This window comes from Heptranchias perlo, chromosome 12 (genome assembly GCF_035084215.1).
Source record: "Heptranchias perlo isolate sHepPer1 chromosome 12, sHepPer1.hap1, whole genome shotgun sequence".
Taxonomy (NCBI): Eukaryota; Metazoa; Chordata; class Chondrichthyes; order Hexanchiformes; family Hexanchidae; genus Heptranchias; species Heptranchias perlo.
The window spans coordinates 446,410-467,681 of NC_090336.1; the positions used below are offsets into that span (position 1 = coordinate 446,410).

General features: G+C 48.9%; 1 protein-coding gene across 1 annotated transcript in view; it reads left to right on the forward strand.

Annotated features, from left to right (window-relative positions):
• Positions 1 to 21,272, forward strand: part of LOC137328109 (cytosolic carboxypeptidase 2-like) — a 112,989-nt gene that overhangs the window by 59,333 nt on the left and 32,384 nt on the right. The window contains exons 14-16 of the mRNA XM_067994289.1: positions 1,041 to 1,113; positions 6,105 to 6,323; positions 15,942 to 15,993. Of these exons, the coding sequence (XP_067850390.1) occupies positions 1,041 to 1,113; positions 6,105 to 6,323; positions 15,942 to 15,993 (344 nt within the window). The remainder of the gene's footprint in view (positions 1 to 1,040; positions 1,114 to 6,104; positions 6,324 to 15,941; positions 15,994 to 21,272) is intronic.

Sequence of the window (21,272 nt, forward strand, 5' to 3'; positions counted from 1 at the left end):
GCTCTGCCCTTTGACCCAACTGCCCTCTCTAACTATTGCCCCATCTCTAACCTCCCTTCCCTCTCTCTGGTCCTCAAGTGTATCGTTGCCTCCCAGCTCCAATCCCACCTCCACCCAGATTTCCTATTCAAGACCCTTGAGACCAGCTTTGGCCCATCTCACAACACTGAGAACCACCCTGGCCATCGTCAGGAATCACACGCTCTGTTGTCCCTTGACCATGGAATGCTCCTCCATTATCTCTCCTCTTTGTGGTTCCACTTTTTCCTATCTGAACACAGATAATCCATCTCCGGCACTGGCTTCTCTTCCCTGTTCCACACCATCAATACCAGCATCCCCTCCCTCATCATCTGATCTTGACCCCCTCATTTTCCTCATCTCACACTCTCCCTCAGTGACATCACCTGCAGACTCAAGGTGGGGGCGAGAATCGGCTTTCATCTGCATGCTCTTCCTCGCCACCCGCTTCTCTCCATCCCATAACCACCTCCGCACTATCAGGCAGCCTTTCTGACATCAAGCCCGAGATGAGCCTTGACTTCCTTCAGACGGCAGGGAGGCCAAGTCCGTGAATCTCGGGGCCCACCATAGACTCCACTCCCCCCACCACCGATGCCATCCCACTCCCTTGACTCCCACTCTGGCCAAAAAAAAGCTGTGCACTGCCCCAGCATTGTGTTTGACCCTGAGAGAAGCTGCATATCCCACATCCTCTCCATCACCAAGATCACCTCCACCCGATCTGAATCCCCCGCAGTGTCCCGGCCAATATTTATCCCTCAACCAACATCACTAAAAAACAGATGATCTGGTCATTAACTCATTGCTGTTTGTGGGATCTTGCTGTGCGCAATTTGGTTGCTGCTTTTTCCTACATTACAACAGTGACTTCAAAAGTACTCCATTGGCTGTAAAGTGCTTTGGGACGTTCTGAGGTTGTGAAAGGCGTTATAGAAATCCAAGTTCTTTCTTTGTATGATAAAGTAAGTTCCTGTTGCTAGGCCCGTCCTTTGATGGCCATTCGTCCTGTTTTCCAGGCTGTGTGGCTCGAGGCGATGTCCACAGCTTACCTGCGCAAGGGGCCTATCGCTACTCCAGGATCGAAATATGGTAAGGTTTCCAGATTTGGAGATTTGGACTCCAGCATTTAATGGGAGTGCAAGCGGTGCAGGAATTCTTGTTAAATCCTTAACTCAGACTGACGACACCCTGACTGAATGGGATCTGGGGGTTCTCTGCTCCTCTAATATAAAAGGGCTGTTTCTTGACATTCTATGAATTTCATGCTCATTGTGGTGAGGGATACTGCTGAAGAATGGAACACTTTCGAATGCAGGCACCCAGTAACAAAAACCAGCATTCCCAGGGCAGATGCAGCAGGGTTAGATACAGAGTAAAGCTCCCTCTACACTATCCCATCAAACACTTCCAGGGCAGATGCAGCAGGGTTAGATACAGAGTAAAGCTCCCTCTACACTGTCCCATCAAACACTCCCAGGGCAGGTACAGTACGGGTTAGATACAGAGTAAAGCTCCCTCGACACTGTCCCATCAAACACTCCCAGTGCAGGTACAGTACAGGTTAGATACAGGGTAAAGCTCCCCCTACACTGTCCCATCAAACACTCCCAGGGCAGGTACAGCACAGGTTAGATACAGAGTAAAGCTCCCTCTACACTGTCCCATCAAACACTCCCAGGGCAGGTACAGCACGGGTTAGATACAGAGTAAAGCTCCCCCTACACTGTCCCATCAAACACTCCCAGGGCAGGTACAGCATGGGTTAGATACAGAGTGAAGCTCCCTCTACACTGTCCCATCAAACACCCGCAGGGAAGGTACAGCACGGGTTAGATACAGAGTAAAGCTCCCTCTACACCGTCCCATCAAACACTCCCCGGGGCAGGTACAGCATGGGTTAGATACAGAGTAAAGCTCCCTCTACACCGTCCCATCAAACACTCCCAGGGCAGGTGCAGAGTAAAAAGCATTTCGATGGATTAGGCAGTTTGACATTCCACCTGAACTCTATGTCGTGTTTCTACACTCAATCCTTCCTCCCTGGCTCTGTCTCCCCAGGAGTCAGCACAGTGTTTTTTTTTATTCGTTCATGGGATATGGGCGTCGCTGGCGAGGCCAGCATTTATTGCCCATCCCTAATTGCCCTTGAGAAGGTGGTGGTGAGCCGCCTTCTTGAACCGTTGCAGTCCATGTGGTGAAGGTTCTCCCACAGTGATGTTAGGAAGGGAGTTCCAGGATTTTGACCCAGCCACGATGAAGGAACGGTGAGATATTTCCAAGTCGGGTAGGTGTGTGACTTGGAGGGGAACGTGCAGGTGGTGTTGTTCCCATGCTGCTCTTGTCCTTCTAGGTGGTAGAGGTCGCGGGTTTGGGAGGTGCTGTCGAAGAAGCCTTGTCGAGTTGCTGCAGTGCATCCTGTGGATGGTACACACTGCAGCCACAGTGCGCCGGTAGTGAAGGGAGTGAATGTTTAGGGTGGTGGATGGGGTGCCAATCAAGCGGGCTGCTTTGTCCTGGATGGTGTCGAACTTCTTGACTGTTGTTGGAGCTGCACTCATCCAGGCAAGTGGAGAGTATTCCATCACACTCCTGACTTGTGCCTTGTAGATGGTGGAAAGGCTTTGGGGAGTCAGGAGGTGAGTCACTCGCCGCAGAATACCCAGCCTCTGACCTGCTCTTGTAGCCACAGTATTTATATGGCTGGTCCAGTTAAGTTTCTGGTCAATGGTGTTGATGGTGGGAGATTCGACGATGGTAATGCCGTTGAATGTCAAGGGGAGGTGGTTCGACTCTCTTGTTGGAGATGGTCATTGCCTGGCACTTGTCTGGCACAAATGTTACTTGTCACTTATCAGCCCAAGCATGGATGTCGTCCAGGTCTTGCTGCATGCGGGCACGGACTGCTTCAATATCTGAGGGGTTGCGAATGGAACAGATCACTGTGCAATCATCAGTGAACATCCCCATTTCTGACCTTATGATGAAGCAGCTGAAGATGGTTGGGCCAAGGACACTGCCCTGAGGAACTCCTGCAGCAATGTCCTGGGGCTGAGATGATTGGCCTCCAACAACCACTACCATCTTCCTTTGTGCTAGGTATGACTCCAGCCACTGGAGAGTTTTCCCCCAGATTCCCATTGACTTCAATTTTACGAGGGCTCCGTGGTGCCACACTCGGTCAAATGCTGCCTTGATGTCAAGGGCAGTCACTCTCACCTCACCTCTGGAATTCAGCTCTTTTGTCCATGTTGGGACCAAGGCTGTAATGAGGTCTGGAGCTGAGTGGTCCTGGCAGAACCCAAACTGAGCATCGGTGAGCAAGTTATTGGTGAGTAAGTGCCGCTTGATAGCACTGTCGATGACACCTTCCATCACTTTGCTGATGATTTAGAGTAGGAACATAGGAACAGGAGTGGGCCATTCAGCCGCTTGTGCCTGCTCCGCCATTTGATAAGATCATGGCTGATCTGTGATCTAACTCCATTTAGATAAATGTGAGGTGATGCATTTTGGGAGATCGAATCGGGCCAGGACCTACTCCGTTAATGGTAGGGCGTTGGGGAGAGTTATAGAACAAAGAGATCTAGGAGTACAGGTTCATAGCTCCTTGAAAGTGGAGTCACAGGTGGATAGGGTGGTGAAGAAGGCATTCAGCTTGCTTGGTTTCATTGGTCAGAACATTGAATACAGGAGTTGGGATGTCTTGTTGAAGTTGTACAAGACATTAGTTAGGCCACACTTGGAATACTGTGTACAGTTCTGGTCACCCTATTATAGAAAGGATATTATTAAACTAGAAAGAGTGCAGAAAAGATTTACTAGGATGCTGCCGGGACTTGATGGTTTGACTTATAGGGAGAGGTTAGATAGACTGGGACTTTTTTCCCTGGAGAGTAGGAGGTTGAGGGGTGATCTTATAGAAGTCTATAAAATAATGAGGGGCATAGATAAGGTAGATAGTCAAAATCTTTTCCCAAAGGTAGGGGAGTCTATAACGAGGGGACATAGATTTAAGGTGAGAGGGGAGAGATACAAAAGGGTCCAGAGGGGCAATTTTTTCACTCAAAGGGTGGTGAGTGTCTGGAACGAGCTGCCAGAGGCAGTAGTAGAGGCGGGTACAATTTTGTCTTTTAAAAAGCATTTGGACAGTTACATGGGTAAGATGGGCCAAGTGCAGGCAATTGGGACTAGCTTAGTGGTATAAACTGGGCGACATGGACATGTTGGGCCGAAGGGCCTGTTTCCATGTTGTAAACTTCTATGATTCTATACCTGCCTTCGGCCCATATCCCTTAATACCTTTGGTTGCCAAAAAGTTATCTATCTCAGATTTAAATTTAGCAATTGAGCTGGTATCAATTGCCGTTTGCAGAAGAGAGTTCCAAACTTCTACAACCCTTTGTGTGTAGAAATGTTTTCTAATCTCGCTCCTGAAAGGTCTGGCTCTAATTTTTAGACTGTGCCCCCTACTCCTAAAATCCCCAACCAGCGGAAATAGTTTCTCTCTATCCACCCTATCTGTTCCCCTTAATATCTTATAATGATGGGGCGGTAATTGGCCGGATTGGGATTTGTCCTGCTTTTTGTGGACAGGACATACCTGGGCAATTTTCCACATTGTCGGGTGGATGCCAGTGTTATCGCTGTACTGGAACAGCTTGGTGAGAGGCGCAGCTAGTTCTGGAGCACAAGTCTTCAGCACTACAGCCGGGATGTTTTCGGGGCCCATAGCCTTTGCTGTATCCAGTGCACTCAGCCGTTTCTTGATATCACGTGGAGTGAATCGAATTGGCTGAATTCGAGTGTGCTTAAAAACAAGTCACTGAAGGGAATTCATTGAGTTGGCCACACTGCAATTGTTGAAGTTTGCTTTTTCTCAATCAGCCAAAAGTCTCGGGTATTGAATAATCTGCCTTCAAAATCCTTCCCTGCTTCCTGCCTGGCTCGAAATACAAAGTACAAAGATTTGGGTAAAATTAATACAAACTCTAGCAGTGAAGAGAGGGAGAAATCGATGCAGTGACCTTGCCTTCAGATTGCGAATAAACAGATTTCTCCATCAGGCTAGAAGGTAGGGTTGGTTTTAATTGAGAGAATTAAACTGCTTAAACAAATATTCACCTTGCATCCTTCCTTCAATTAGCACCTCTGCAATTGTACTTCTTGTTATCAAAGAGCTCCTGTTTATATACAAAATCTATATTAGGAAATTTCCATACAGACCTTGGCTACCCACTCAAATAATGGTACAGTCCTTCCAGGATGTCCCTCCTTAAGTTAACCCTTGTTCTCTCTCAGATACACATAATGGAAGAGGATCAACTGGCCCAACTATTCATAGCATGTTGCAAAATAAACAAGCAATGCAAGATTTCAAAAGCAAACTTTCACTTGTCATCCCAGCAAGGAGTTAGGAGAGAAACCAAGCTCATTGATTTAATGCACAGTTAAAATACCCATCCTGCTATTCCAGCTGTAAAGTGCAGAACAAATATAGTTGGAAATACTCAGCGGGTCAAGCAGCATCTGCGGAGAAACAGAGATCAATCAGGGAACATTTCATGTCTCAGCAGGACTCGCAGTGCTGAGGAAGGGTCTTTAGACATGAAACGACAAATGTCTAACTTCTGTTTCTCCACAGATGCTGCCTGGTCTGCTGAGTATTTCCAGCTTTTTTGTTTCAGATTTCCAGCATCTGCACAATGTTATTGTTTTGCTTCTCGCTGTAAGGTACCATTGACCCTGTGTGAAAGCATTTTTGCATCTTCTCAGATACCTCTCCCTTGCAGCCGTGCATTGGACAAGTGGAGCAGCAATTTAGAGACTGTTACCCAGTAAAGGAGCTCTCCAACATCGCCAAGTTAGCATGTGATTGTACCGTGAGGTGTTCCTGTCTTCTAGAGACACTTTGTGAGAATAATTCATTAATATTGATTTGTTTTTGCCACTCGGAGAGATTCCGCCGCATGGGTCCAAGTAACGCCAGGTTTCACAGCCAGTCCCTTCCTCGATGTACGAGCCCAATCAGTTCTCTGCCAAGCTTCAAGATAACACATACCTTCTCTCTCTTTATCTCTCAGACGAATTTGCTTGGGACAACGGGTGCAGTGGCTGTCGACTCGCCCCTGTGACCTTGCAGCGGCGAGCCCTCCCGATGAGCATAGTCGACCAGCAGCAGACTCCGGAGCAACATCAGGAGGCCACTCCATCCATCAAGCAGCATCCGCTCCCCTTTGATGCCGAGCTGGAGTGTGTAGACGCGTTGCGGCGGTGTTTCAGCAACTACAGCTGGAACCGAGGTAACAAAGTGCTTTGTGTGAGACGGAGTCTGAATACAAGTGCTGGAGGACACTTCCCTCACCTCTCACTCTGGGCTGTTCAGTAATCACTATGCTGGTGGTGCCCCTCAATAGGGAATCACAGGTTTGCAGGCCACGTGGAAGTGAACTTCAATGGATGCAAGTTCTGTCCACAAAACAATGGCCAATGGAGATCCTGGCGGGTCTGTTCTGGATCTTCGGCTGTTCAAACATGACTTGGAGGAGGGTACTTCTTGTTCTGAATATTATTAAGTGTATTGATGACACCAAGCTCTGTGCCAGGACATGGAGATAAGAGAATCTGACAGCATGCAATGTGACGTGGTGGGCTAAGGAGAGGCAGATGGACTGTCATGAAGAACAGGAAACAGTAAAGCTGTACACGGTGAAAGGGTTCAGTTACACTACCATAGCCTGTATCCACCCATTTAATCTCAGCCCACAGGTCATGTACACACTCCCCTATCATGGACCCTACCCACCCATTTAATCTCCTTCCACAGCCCATGTACACTCTCCCCTATCAGGGACGCTTCCCACCATTTAATCTCCTTCCACAGCCCGTGTACACTCTCCCCTATCATGGACCCTACCCACCCATTTAATCTCCTTCCTCAGCCCGTGTACACTCTATCCTATCAAAAGCAAAATACCACGGATGCTGGAAATCTGAAATAAAAACAGAAAATGCTGGAAATACTCAGCAAGTCAGGCAGCATCAGGTCGATGACCTTTCATCAGAACTGGATGAAGTTAAAGATTAAACAATTTTTAAGCAAGTACAGAGCCAGGGAAAGGGGAGAAAAGAACAAAAGGGAAGGTCTCTGATACGATACAGGGCAGGAGTGATTAAATGACAAAAGGGAGAATGGTGCAAGGCAAGGAGGGTGGGAATGGGATGAGTAAAGAAACAAAAGATGGGTCTAGAGGAGCTGTAAATGGTAACAGCAGAACCATTACCAGCACCTGCTGTCCAAAAAATAGGAGCAGTGGTTCTGATCTGAAGTTTTTGAAATCAGTGTTGAGTCCAGAAGGTTGTAAAGCACCTAATCGAAAGATGCGGTCCTGTTCCCCGAGCTTATGTTGAGCTTCATTTGAACGGTGTAAGAGGCTGAGGACAGAGGTCAGAGTGGGAGTGGGACAGGAATTGAAATGACAAGTGACCGGCAGGTCAGGGTCACTCTTGCGGACTGAGTGGAGGTGTTCAGCACAGTGATCATTCAATCTGTGTTTGGTCTCCCCAGTGTAGAGGAGACTGTATTGTGAGCAGCGAATACAGTGTACTAAATTGAAAGAAGTACAAGTAAATCACTGTTTCAACTGGAAGGAGTTTTTGGGGCTCCGGATGGCGGGAAGGGAGGAGGTGAAAGGGCAGGTGTTGAATCTCCTGCGTTCGCACGGGAAGGTGCCATGGGAAGGAGAGCGGATGTTGGAGATGATGGAAGAGTGGACCAGGGTGTCGCGAAGGGAACGGTCCTTTCGGAATGCTGAAAGGGGAGGGGAAGATGTGTTTGGTGGTGGCAATGCGCTGGAGGTGGCGGAAATGGCAGAGGACGATTCATTGACTGTGGAGGCTGGTGGGGTGGAAGGTGAGGGCAAGGGGGACCCTATCATAGTTCTGGGAGGGAGGGGAAGGGGTGAGGCCCAAAGTGCAGGAAATGGGACGGACATGGTTGAGGGCCCTGTCAACTATAGTGGAGGGGAATCCTCGGTTGAGGAGAAGGGAAGACACTCTACCATATCATGGACTCTTCACACCTATTTAATTTGCTTTGCAGCACATGTACACTCAACCCCATCATGGACACTACTCACACATTTAATCTCCTACCACAGCCCATGTACATTCCACCCTATCATCGACTATACCCACCTATTTAATCTCCTTTCTTAACCCATGTACACTCACCTTACCACAGGCTCCACCCACATTTAATCTTCTTCCATAACCCACGTGCACTCTACCCTATCATGGACTCTACTCCCCTATTTAATCTGCTTCCGTAGCCTACACACACTCTCCCCTTTCACACACTCTACCCACATTTAATCTCCTTCCACAGCCCATGTGCACTCTACCCTATCATGGTATCTATTCCACCCATTTAATCTCCTACAGCTGTCAATGTACACTCTAGCCTAATATGGACTCTACCCACCCATTTAATCTCCTTCCACAGTCCGTGCACACTCAACCCTATCATCAACTCTACCCATCTATTTACTCTCTTTACATAGCCCATGTATACTCAGCCTTATCATAGACTCTACACACATTTAATCTGCTTCCACAGCCCATGTGCACTCTACCCTATCATGGACTCTTCCCACCTATTTAATCTCCTTCCATAGTCAGCGTTATCATAGACTTTACCCACATTTAATCTCCTTCCGAAGTCCACGTGCACTCCACCTTGTCAGGGACTCTACCCCATCCATTTAATCTCTTTCCATGGCCCATGTATTCTCTAACTTATCACGGACTCTACCCACCCATTTGATCACCTTCCTCAGCCCATGTACATTCTACCCTATCATGGACTCTACCCACATTTAATCTCCTTCCATAGCCCATGTACACTCTACCCTATCATGGTCCATTTAATCTCTTTCCATGGCCCATGTATTCTCTACTCTAATATGGACTCTACCCATACATTTTACCTCCTTCCATAACCCATGTACACTCTACCCTTTCATGGACTCTTCCCACCCATTTAATCTCCTACCACAGCCCACGTACAATCTACCCTTTTATGGACTCTACACATCCATTTAATCTCCTTCCATAGCTTATGCATATTCTCCCTTTTCACGGACTCTACCCATCCATTTAATCTCCTTCCTCAGCCCATGTACACTCTCCCCTATCATGGACTCTACCCCATCCATTTAATCTCCTCCCACAGCCCACATCCACTCTCCCCTATCATGGACTCTACCCCATCCATTTAATCTCCTCCCACAGCCCACATCCACTCTCCCCTATCATCGAATCTACCCGCCTATTTAATATCCTGAGAAAAAAATTCTGAATTAAGGCTCCCTGATCTGCAAAGGAAATGAAGCAGAACATATGAACAAAGATGGACAGGAAAAGACCTTCTGGTCCATCCAGCCTGTCCCACACAATTGTGATATGTTGTCTCTCACAATATATACACTCCCCACCCCACCCAAACCATTGCATCTCCTGTGAAGGATGAAAAAACATAAATGCCCAGTGAAATGTGGGGGAAAAAATCTGGGAAATTCCTCTCCAACCCTCTTTGGCATTCGAAACTATAGGGTAGAGTGTACGTGGGCTGTGGGAGGAGATTAAATGTGGGTAGAGTCCATGATAGGGTAGAGTGTACGTGGGCTGTGGAAGGAGATTAAATGGGTGGGTAGAGTCCATGATAGGGGAGAGTGTACATGGGCTGTGGAAGGAGATTAAATGTGGGTAGAGTCCATGATAGGGGAGAGTGTACATGGGCTGTGGAAGGAGATTAAATGTGGGTAGAGTCCATGATAGGGGAGAGTGTACATGGGCTGTGGAAGGAGATTAAATGGGTGGGTAGAGTCCATGATAGGGGAGAGTGTACATGGGCTGTGGAAGGAGATTAAATGTGGGTAGAGTCCATGATAGGGGAGAGTGTACATGGGCTGAGGAAGGAGATTAAATGGGTGGGTAGAGTCCGTGTTAGGTTAGAGAATACATTGGCCATGGAAAGAGATTAAATGGATGGGGTAGAGTCCCTGACAGGGTGGAGTGCATGTGGACTTCAGAAGGAGATTAAATGTGGGTACAGTCTATGATAAGGCTGGGGGAGATCACTCTGGCCCTGATAATTCTATACATTACATTATCTACCTTTTGTAAGAGGTCATCTCTGCCCCAGCAAGAAACAGGTCCAGCTTGAAGGAATTCAGTGAATTGGCAGCCTGTTCCAGAGGTCCACTATTCTCTGGGAAAACAACCACCTCCTGACATCGAACCCACATCTGGTCTTGTACAACTTGAAATTGTGACCCCTGGTCCTCCCTAACGTATTTACTTGGAACAAACTGTCACTGGAACACAATCTATTCCTTTCATCATCTTTATAAACCTCAATCAGATCACCCCCAAAACCTACCCTTCTCTAAAGTGCAGAGTCCCTGCTCTTTTAGCCTATCCTAATAACTAAAATGCTTTAAACTGGGAATTAGTCTAGTGGCCCTCTGCACCCTTTCCAAAGCCTCAATATCACATAAGAACATAAGGAATAGGAGCTGGAGTAGGCCATACAGCCCCTCGAGCCTGCTCCGCCATTCAATAAGATCGTGGCTGATCTTCGACCTCAACTCCACTTTCCTGCCCGATCCCCATATCCCTTGATTCCCCTAAGTCCAAAAATCTATCAATCTCAGCCTTGATTATATTCAACGACTGAGCAGCCACAGCTCTCTGGGGTAGGGAATTCCAAATATTTACGACCCTCTAAGTGAAAAAGTTCCTCCTCATCTCAGTCTTAAACCCCTTATCCTGAGACTATGTCCCCTAGTTCTAGACTCTCCAGCCAGGAGAAACATCCTTTCAGCATCTACCCTGTCAAGCCCTCTTTTTTTTTATTCGTTCATGGGATGTGGGCGTCACTGGCGAGGCCGGCATTTATTGCCCATCCCTAATTGCTCTTAGAATCTTATATGATTCAATGAGATCACCTCTCATTCTTCTAAACTCCAGAGAGTATAGGCCCATTCTACTCAATCTCTCCTCATAGGACAACCCTCTCATCCCAGGAATCAATCTAGTGAACCTTCGATGCACCGCCTCTAAGGCAAATATATCCTTCCTTAGATAAGGAGACCAAAACTGTACACAGTACTCCAGGTGAGGTCTCACCAAAGCCCTGTACAATTGTAGTAAGACTTCCTTACTCTTGTACTCCAACCCCCTTGCAATAAAGGCCAACATGCCATTCGTCTTCCTAATTGCCTGCTGTACCTGCATGTTAACTTTCTGTGTACGAGGACACCCAAATCTCTCTGAACACCAACAATAGTTTCTCATCATTTAAAAAATATTCTGTTTTTCTATTCTTCCTACCAAAGTGAATAACCTCACACTTCCCCACATTATACTCCATCTGCCACCTTCTTGCCCACTCACTTAACCTGTCTATATTCCTTTGCAGACTCTTTGTGTCCTCCTCACAGCTTACTTTCCCACCTTGCTTTGTATTATCAGCAAACTTGGATACATTACACTTGGTCCCTTCATCTAAGTCATTAATATAGATTGTAAATAGCTGAGGTCCAATCACCAATCCTTCGACACCCCACTAGTTACAGCCTGCCATCCTGAAAATGACCCGTTTATCACTACTCTCTGTTTTCTGTCCGTTAACCAATCCTCTACCCATGCTAATATATTACCCCCAACCCCATGAGCCCTTATCTTGTGTAACAACCTCTTATGTGGCACCTTATCGAATGCCTTTTGAAAATCCACACATACTACATCCACTGGTTCCCCTTTATCTATTCTGCTAGTGACATCTTCAAAACTCTAATAAATTTGTCAAACACAATTTCCCTTTCATAAAACCGTGTTAACTCTGCCTAATCATATTATGATTTTCTAAGTGCCCTGTTACGTCTTTAATAATGGATTCCAGCATTTTCCTTACTGCTGATGTCAGGCTAACTGGCCTGTGGCTCCCTGTTTTTTCTCTCCTTCCTTTCTTGAATAGCGGGGTTACATTTGCTACCTTCCAATCCACGGGGACTGTAGTAGAATCTAGGGAATTCTGGAGGATTGAAATCAATGTATCCACTATCTCTGCAGCCACCTCTTTTAAAACCAGCGATGGGGGAAGAGGATGGGGGTGGGTGGATGCTCCCAAGACTACACAACTGCAGTGGGCATGCCCCAGTGCCAAGTGAGCAAATGCGGCTCCAACTATATGGCCCCCTCTCATATCCCAGGGGCCCAGTATAGTGGGCCCGAGTCCAGCCCCTCTCGTATCCCAGAGACCGGGTATAGTGGGCCCGAGTCCAGCCGCCTCTCGTATCCCAGAGACCGGGTATAGTGGGCCCGAGTCCAGCCACTCTCGTATCCCAGAGACCGGGTATAGTGGGCCCGAGTCCAGCACCCTCTCGTATCCCAGAGACCGTGTATAGTAGGCCCGAGTCCAGCCCCCTCTCGTATCCCAGAGACCGGGTATAGTGGGCCCGAGTCCAGCCCCCTCTCGTATCCCAGAGACCGGGTATAGTAGGCCCGAGTCCAGCCCCCTCTCGTATCCCAGAGACCGGGTATAGTGGGCCCGAGTCCAGCCCCCTCTCGCATCCCAGAGACCGGGTATGGTGGGCCCGAGTCCAGCCGCCTCTCGTATCCCAGAGACCGGGTATAGTGGGCCCGAGTCCAGCCCCCTCTCGTATCCCAAAGACCGGGTATAGTGGGCCAGAGTCCAGCCCCCTCTCGTATCCCAAAGACCGGGTATAGTAGGCCCGAGTCCAGCCCCCTCTCGTATCCCAGAGACCGGGTATGGTGGGCCCGAGTCCAGCCCCCTCTCGTATCCCAGAGACCGGGTATAGTGGGCCCGAGTCCAGCCCCCTCTCGTATCCCAGAGACCGGGTATAGTGGGCCTGAGTCCAGCCGCCTCTCGTATCCCAGGGACCGGGTATAGTGGGCCCGAGTCCAGCCGCCTCTCGTATCCCAGAGACCGGGTACAGTGGGCCCGAGTCCAGCCCCCTCTCATATCCCAGGGACCGGGTACAGTGGGCCCGAGTCCAGCCCCCTCTCGTATCCCAGGGACCGGGTATAGTGGGCCCGAGTCCAGCCCCCTCTCGTATCCCAGGGACCGGGTATAGTGGGCCAGAGTCCAGCCCCCTCTCGTATCCCAGAGACCGGGTATAGTGGGCCAGAGTCCAGCCCCCTCTCGTATCCCAAAGACCGGGTATAGTAGGCCCGAGTCCAGCCCCCTCTCGTATCCCAGAGACCGGGTATGGTGGGCCCGAGTCCAGCCCCCTCTCGTATCCCAGAGACCGGGTATAGTGGGCCTGAGTCCAGCCGCCTCTCGTATCCCAGGGACCGGGTATAGTGGGCCCGAGTCCAGCCGCCTCTCGTATCCCAGAGACCGGGTACAGTGGGCCCGAGTCCAGCCCCCTCTCGTATCCCAGAGACCGGGTACAGTGGGCCCGAGTCCAGCCCCCTCTCGTATCCCAGGGACCGGGTACAGTGGGCCCGAGTCCAGCCCCCTCTCATATCCCAGGGACCGGGTACAGTGGGCCCGAGTCCAGCCCCCTCTCGTATCCCAGGGACCGGGTATAGTGGGCCCGAGTCCAGCCCCCTCTCGTATCCCAGAGACCGGGTATAGTGGGCCCGAGTCCAGCCCCCTCTCGTATCCCAGAGACCGGGTACAGTGGGCCCGAGTCCAGCCCCCTCTCGTATCCCAGGGACCGGGTATAGTGGGCCCGAGTCCAGCCCCCTCTCGTATCCCAGAGACCGGGTATAGTGGGCCCGAGTCCAGCCCCCTCTCGTATCCCAGGGACCGGGTATAGTGGGCCCGAGTCCAGCCCCCTCTCACACCCCAGAGACCGGGTATAGTGGGCCCGAGTCCACCCTCCCCCTCATACCCCAGGGACCGGGTATAGTGGGCCCGAGACCAGCCCCCTCGCACACCCCAGAGACCGGGTATAGTGGGCCCGAGTCCAGCCCCCTCGCACACCCCAGAGACCAGGTATAGTGGGCCCGAGTCCAGCCCCCTCTCGTATCCCAGAGACCGGGTACAGTGGGCCCGAGTCCAGCCCCCTCTCGTATCCCAGGGACCGGGTATAGTGGGCCCGAGTCCAGCCCCCTCTCGTATCCCAGGGACCGGGTATAGTGGGCCCGAGTCCAGCCCCCTCTCGTATCCCAGAGACCAGGTATAGTGGGCCCGAGTCCAGCCCCCTCTCGTATCCCAGGGACCGGGTATAGTGGGCCCGAGTCCAGCCCCCTCTCGTATCCCAGGGACCGGGTATAGTGGGCCCGAGTCCAGCCCCCTCTCACACCCCAGGGACCGGGTATATTGGGCCCGAGTCCAGCCCCCTCTCGTATCCCAGAGACCAGGTATAGTGGGCCCGAGTCCAGCCCCCTCTCGTATCCCAGGGACCGGGTATAGTGGGCCCGAGTCCAGCCCCCTCTCGTATCCCAGGGACCGGGTATAGTGGGCCCGAGTCCAGCCCCCTCTCACACCCCAGGGACCGGGTATAGTGGGCCCGAGACCAGCCCCCTCGCACACCCCAGAGACCGGGTATAGTGGGCCCGAGTCCAGCCCCCTCTCGTATCCCAGGGACCAGGTATAGTGGGCCCGAGTCCAGCCCCCTCTCGTATCCCAGGGACCGGGTATAGTGGGCCCGAGTCCAGCCCCTCTCGTATCCCAGGGACCGGGTATAGTGGGCCCGAGTCCAGCCCCTCTCGTATCCCAGGGACCGGGTATAGTGGGCCCGAGTCCAGCCCCCTCTCGTATCCCAGGGACCGGGTATAGTGGGCCCGAGTCCAGCCCCCTCTCGTATCCCAGGGACCGGGTATAGTGGGCCCGAGTCCAGCCCCCTCTCGTATCCCAGGGACCGGGTATGGTGGGCCCGAGTCCAGCCCCCTCTCGTATCCCAGGGACCGGGTATAGTGGGCCCGAGTCCAGCCCCCTCTCGTATCCCAGAGACCGGGTATAGTGGGCCCGAGTCCAGCCCCCTCTCGTATCCCAGAGACCAGGTATAGTGCGCCCGAGTCCAGCCGCCTCTCGTATCCCAGGGACCGGGTATGGTGGGCCCGAGTCCAGCCGCCTCTCGTATCCCAGAGACCGGGTATAGTGGGCCCGAGTCCAGCCCCCTCTCGTATCCCAGAGACCGGGTACAGTGGGCCCGAGTCCAGCCCCCTCTCGTATCCCAGGGACCGGGTATGGTGGGCCCGAGTCCAGCCCCCTCTCGTATCCCAGAGACCGGGTACAGTGGGCCCGAGTCCAGCCCCCTCTCGTATCCCAGAGACCGGGTACAGTGGGCCCGAGTCCAGCCCCCTCTTGTATCCCAGAGACCGGGTATAGTGGGCCCGAGTCCAGCCCCCTCTCGTATCCCAGAGACCGGGTACAGTGGGCCCGAGTCCAGCCCCCTCTCACACTCCAACACCCCAACACCGAGTATAATGGGCCCGAGTGCAGCCCCCTCTCACACTCCAACACCCCAACACCGAGTATAGTGGGCCGAGGGCTGATCAAAATGGCAGAACTTTGGGGGAAGATTGTAGAAAATGGGAAAACAAACGGAATGGGGTGAAGACAAAGAAACACAAGTAAATCTCTTTTACTTGCCATTCAATACGGTCCGAACTTCACGACCCCTGCCTCTCCCCACGACCCCTATACCTCTTCAGAAAAACCTGGTATCAGCATCCGTGTCCACGAAGAATTTCATCTGGAACAAATCCCTCGTCTCCTGGGAATAGAAAACCAAGATCCCCTCAAAGAGTACCACGTCACCTATCATGTGAGGAGACCAAAACTGGACACTATTCCAAATGAAGCCTGACCAAGTGCAGAATATTCATCCATCCTCATGGACAGATCAGCTTATAATCTGTAACGCCTTCTCTTTCCCCAGGTGGCTTGCACTTGACATGTTCTCCGACACCAATTATACCAAACATACAACGGTAAGTATCTGTGTGTGCGTCTGTGTGTGTGTATGTGCATAACGTGTGAAGAGATTCTGTGTGTCTGTATAGTGTTTGTGTATTGTGTGTTGTGTTGTGCGAGTGATCTCCCAGCAGCACCCTCTGCCTGTCAGTCAACTTGCCTGTCCTGCAATACCCTTCACATCTTCATGTTGCCCCCGATCAAGCTGTTACCATTGTGACCCCACATTCACACTCAGATTCAGCAGCAGCAAACTGTTCCTTCAATTATAACCCGACCCTTCAGTTACCTGCTGTTCGATCAATTATTTCCTGATCCTTCAGTTACCTGCTGTTCCTTCAATTATCTCCCGACCCTTCAGTTACCTGCTGTTCTATCAATTATCTCCTGATCCATCTGTTACCTGCTGTTCCTTTAATTATTTCCTGATCCTTCAGTTACCTGCTGTTCCTTCAATTATCTCCTGATCCTTCAGTTACCTGCTGTTCCTTCAATTATTTCCTGATCCTTCAGTTACCTGCTGTTCCTTCAATTATCTCCTGATCCATCTGTTACCTGCTGTTCCTTTAATTATCTCCTGATCCTTCAGTTACCTGCTGTTCCATCAATTATCTCCTGATCCTTCAGTTCCCTGCTGTTCCTTTAATTATTTCCTGATCCTTCAGTTACCTGCTGTTCCATCAATTATCACCTCTTCCTTCAGTTACCTGCTGTTCCTTCAATTATTTCCTGATCCTTCAGTTACCTGCTGTTCCTTTAATTATTTCCTGATCCTTCAGTTACCTGCTGTTCCTTCAATTATCTCCTGATCCTTCAGTTACCTGCTGTTCCTTCAATTATTTCCTGATCCATCAGTTACCTGCTGTTCCATCAATTATCTCCTGATCCTTCAGTTACCTGCTGTTCCTTTAATTATCTCCTGATCCTTCAGTTACCTGCTGTTCCATCAATTATCTCCTGATCCTTCAGTTCCCTGCTGTTCCTTCAATTATTTCCTGATCCTTCAGTTACCTGCTGTTCCATCAATTATTTCCTGATCCTTCAGTTACCTGCTGTTCCTTCAATTATCTCCTGATCCTTCAGTTCCCTGCTGTTCCTTTAATTATTTCCTGATCCTTCAGTTACCTGCTGTTCCATCAATTATTTCCTGATCCTTCAGTTACCTGCTGTTCATTCAATTATCTCCTGATCCTTCAGTTACCCACTGTTCCTTCAATTATCTCCTGATCCTTCAGTTACCTGCTGTTCCTTCAATTATCTCCTGATCCTTCAGTTACCTGCTGTTCCTTCAATTATCTCCTGATCCTTCAGTTACCTGCTGTTCCTTCAATTATCTCCCGATCCTTCAGTTACCCACTGTTCCTTCAATTATCTCCTGATCCTTCAGTTACCTGCTGTTCCTTCAATTATCTCCTGATCCTTCAGTTACCTGCTGTTCCTTCAATTATCTCCTGATCCTTCAGTTACCTGCTGTTCCTTCAATTATCTCCCGATCCTTCAGTTACCCACTGTTCCTTCAATTATTTCCTGATCCTTCAGTTACCTGCAGTTCCTTCAATTATCTCCTGATCCATCAGTTACCTGCTGTTCCTTCAATTATCTCCTGATCCTTCAGTTACCTGCTGTTCCATCAATTATCTCCTGATCCTTCAGTTACCTGCTGTTCCTTCAATTATCTCCTGATCCTTCAGTTACCTGCTGTTCCTTCAATTATCTCCTGATCCATCAGTTACCTGCTGTTCCATCAATTATCTCCTGATCCTTCAGTTACCTGCTGTTCCTTCAATTATCTCCTGATCCATCAGTTACCTGCTGTTCCTTCAATTATCTCCTGATCCTTCAGTTACCTGCTGTTCCTTCAATTATCTCCTGATCCATCAGTTACCTGCTGTTCCATCAATTATCTCCTGATCCTTCAGTTACCTGCTGTTCCTTCAATTATCTCCTGATCCTTCAGTTACCTGCTGTTCCATCAATTATCTCCTGATCCTTCAGTTACCTGCTGTTCCTTCAATTATCTCCTGATCCTTCAGTTACCTGCTGTTCCTTCAATTATCTCCTAATCCTTCAGTTACCTGCTGTTCCTTCAATTATCTCCTGATCCTTCAGTTACCTGCTGTTCCTTCAATTATCTCCTGATCCATCAGTTACCTGCTGTTCCATCAATTATCTCCTGATCCTTCAGTTACCTGCTGTTCCTTCAATTATCTCCTGATCCATCAGTTACCTGCTGTTCCATCAATTATCTCCTGATCCTTCAGTTACCTGCTGTTCCTTCAATTATCTCCTGATCCTTCAGTTACCTGCTGTTCCTTCAATTATCTCCCGATCCTTCAGTTACCTGCTGTTCCATCAATTATCTCCTGATCCTTCAGTTACCTGCTGTTCCTTCAATTATCTCCCGATCCTTCAGTTACCTGCTGTTCCTTCAATTATCTCCTGATCCTTCAGTTACCTGCTGTTCCTTCAATTATCTCCTGATCCTTCAGTTACCTGCTGTTCCATCAATTATCTCCTAATCCTTCAGTTACCTGCTGTTCCTTCAATTATCTCCTGATCCTTCAGTTACCTGCTGTTCCTTCAATTATCTCCCGATCCTTCAGTTACCTGCTGTTCCATCAATTATCTCCTGATCCTTCAGTTACCTGCTGTTCCTTCAATTATCTCCTGATCCTTCAGTTACCTGCTGTTCCATCAATTATCTCCTGATCCATCAGTTACCTGCTGTTCCTTCAATTATCTTCTGATCCATCAGTTACCTGCTGTTCCATCAATTATCTCCTGATCCTTCAGTTACCTGCTGTTCCATCAATTATCTCCTGATCCTTCAGTTACCTGCTGTTCCATCAATTATCTCCTGATCCTTCAGTTACCTGCTGTTCCTTCAATTATCTCCTGATCCTTCAGTTACCTGCTGTTCCATCAATTATCTCCTGATCCTTCAGTTACCTGCTGTTCCTTCAATTATCACCTCTTCCTTCAGTTACCTGCTGTTCCTTCAATTATCTCCTGATCCTTCAGTTACCTGCTGTTCCTTCAATTATCACCTGATCCTTCAGTTACCTGCTGTTCCATCAATTATCTCCTAATCCTTCAGTTACCTGCTGTTCATTCAATTATCTCCTGATCCTTCAGTTACCTTCTGTTCCTTCAATTATCTCCCGATCCTTCAGTTACCTGCAGTTCCTTCAATTATCTCCTGATCCTTCAGTTACCTGCTGTTCCTTCAATTATTTCCTGATCCTTCAGTTACCTGCTGTTCCTTCAATTATTTCCTGATCCTTCAGTTACCTGCTGTTCCATCAATTATCTCCTGATCCTTCAGTTACCTGCTGTTCATTCAATTATCTCCTGATCCTTCAGTTACCTGCTGTTCCTTCAATTATCTCCTGATCCTTCAGTTACCTGCTGTTCCATCAATTATCTCCTGATCCTTCAGTTACCTGCTGTTCCTTCAATTATCTCCCGATCCTTCAGTTACCTGCAGTTCCTTCAATTATCTCCTGATCCATCTGTTACCTGCTGTTCCTTCAATTATCTCCCGATCCTTCAGTTACCTGCTGTTCCTTCAATTATCTTCTGATCCTTCTGTTACTTGCTTTTCCTTCAATTATCTCCTGATCATTCTGTTACATAAGAACATAAGAAATGGGAGCAGGAGTAGGCCAATCGGCCCCTCGAGCCTGCTCCGCCATTCAATAAGATCATGGCTGATCTGATCCTAACCTCAAATCTAAAGAACACAAGAAGTAGGAGCAGGACCTGACCACTCAGCCCCTGGGCCCTCTCCGCCACCCACAGGGCCTTGACCGATCCGAACTCAGCTTCATGTCCAATTTCCTGCCCGCTCCCCGTAACCCCTAATTCCCTTTACTTCTAGGAAACCGTCTAATTCTGTTTTAAATTTATTTAATGTTGTTGCTTCCACAGCTTCCTGGGGCAGCAAATTCCACAGACCTACTACCCTCTGAGTGAAGAAGTTTCTCCTCATCTCAGTTTTGAAAGAGCAGCCTCTTATTCTAAGATTATGCCCCCTAGTTCTAGTTTCACCCATCTTTGGGAACATCCTTACCACATCCACCTGATCAAGACCCTTCACAATCTTATATGTTTCAATAAGATCGCCTCTCATTCTTCTGAACTCCAATAAGTAGAGTCCCAATCTACTCAACCCCTCCTCATATGTCCACCCCGTCATCCCCGGGATTAACCGAGTGAACCTTCTTTGTACTGCCTCGAGAGCAAGTATGTCTTTTCTTAAGTACGGACACCAAAACTGTATGCAGTATTCCAGGTGCGGTCTCACCAATACCTTATATAACTGCAGCAATACCTCTCTGTTTTTATATTCTATCCCCCTAGCAATAAAAGCCAACATTCCGTTGGCCTTCTTGATCGCCTGCTGCACCTGCATACTAACTTTTTGATTTTCTTGCACTAGGACCCCCACCCAGCCTGTCTATATCCCCTTGTAGGTTTTTTATGTCCTCCTCACTCTCTACTTTCCCTCCCATCTTTGTATCATCTGCAAACTTTGATATGTTACACTCGGTCCCCTCCTCCAAATCGTTAATAAAGATTGTAAAGAGTTGGGGACCCAGCACCGACCCCTGCGGAACACCACTGGCTACTGGTTGCCAGTCCGAGAATGAACCATTTATCCCAACTCTCTGCTTCCTGTTAGATAACCAATCCTCCACCCATGCCAGAATATTACCCCCAATCCAGTGATTCTTTATCTTGAGCAATAATCTTTTATGTGGCACCTTGTCGAATGCCTTCTGGAAGTCTAAATACACTACGTCCCCTTTATCCACCCTGTACGTTATGTCCTCAAAGAACTCAAGCAAATTTGTCGGACATGACTTCCCCTTCATAAAGCCATGCTGACTTTGTCCTATTAAATTATGTTTATCTAAATGTTCCGTTACTGTCTCCTTAATAATAGGCTCCAAAATTTTACCCATCACAGATGTTAGGCTAACTGGTTTATAATTTCCAGCCTTCTGCCTACTACCCTTTTTCAATAACGGTGTTACATTAGCAGTTTTCCAATCTGCCGGGACCTTTGCTGAGTCCAGAGAATTTTGGAAAATTATTACCAATCCCTACTGCCACTTCCCTCAAGACCCTAGGATGGAAGCCATCATGTCCAGGGGATTTCTCCGCCTTGAGTCCCATTAATTTACTGAGTACCAATTCCTTAGTGATTTTAATCGTATTTTGCTCCTCCCCCCCTAGAGCCCCCTATTTGTCCAGTGTTGGGATATTCTTAGTGTCCTCTACCGTAAAGACT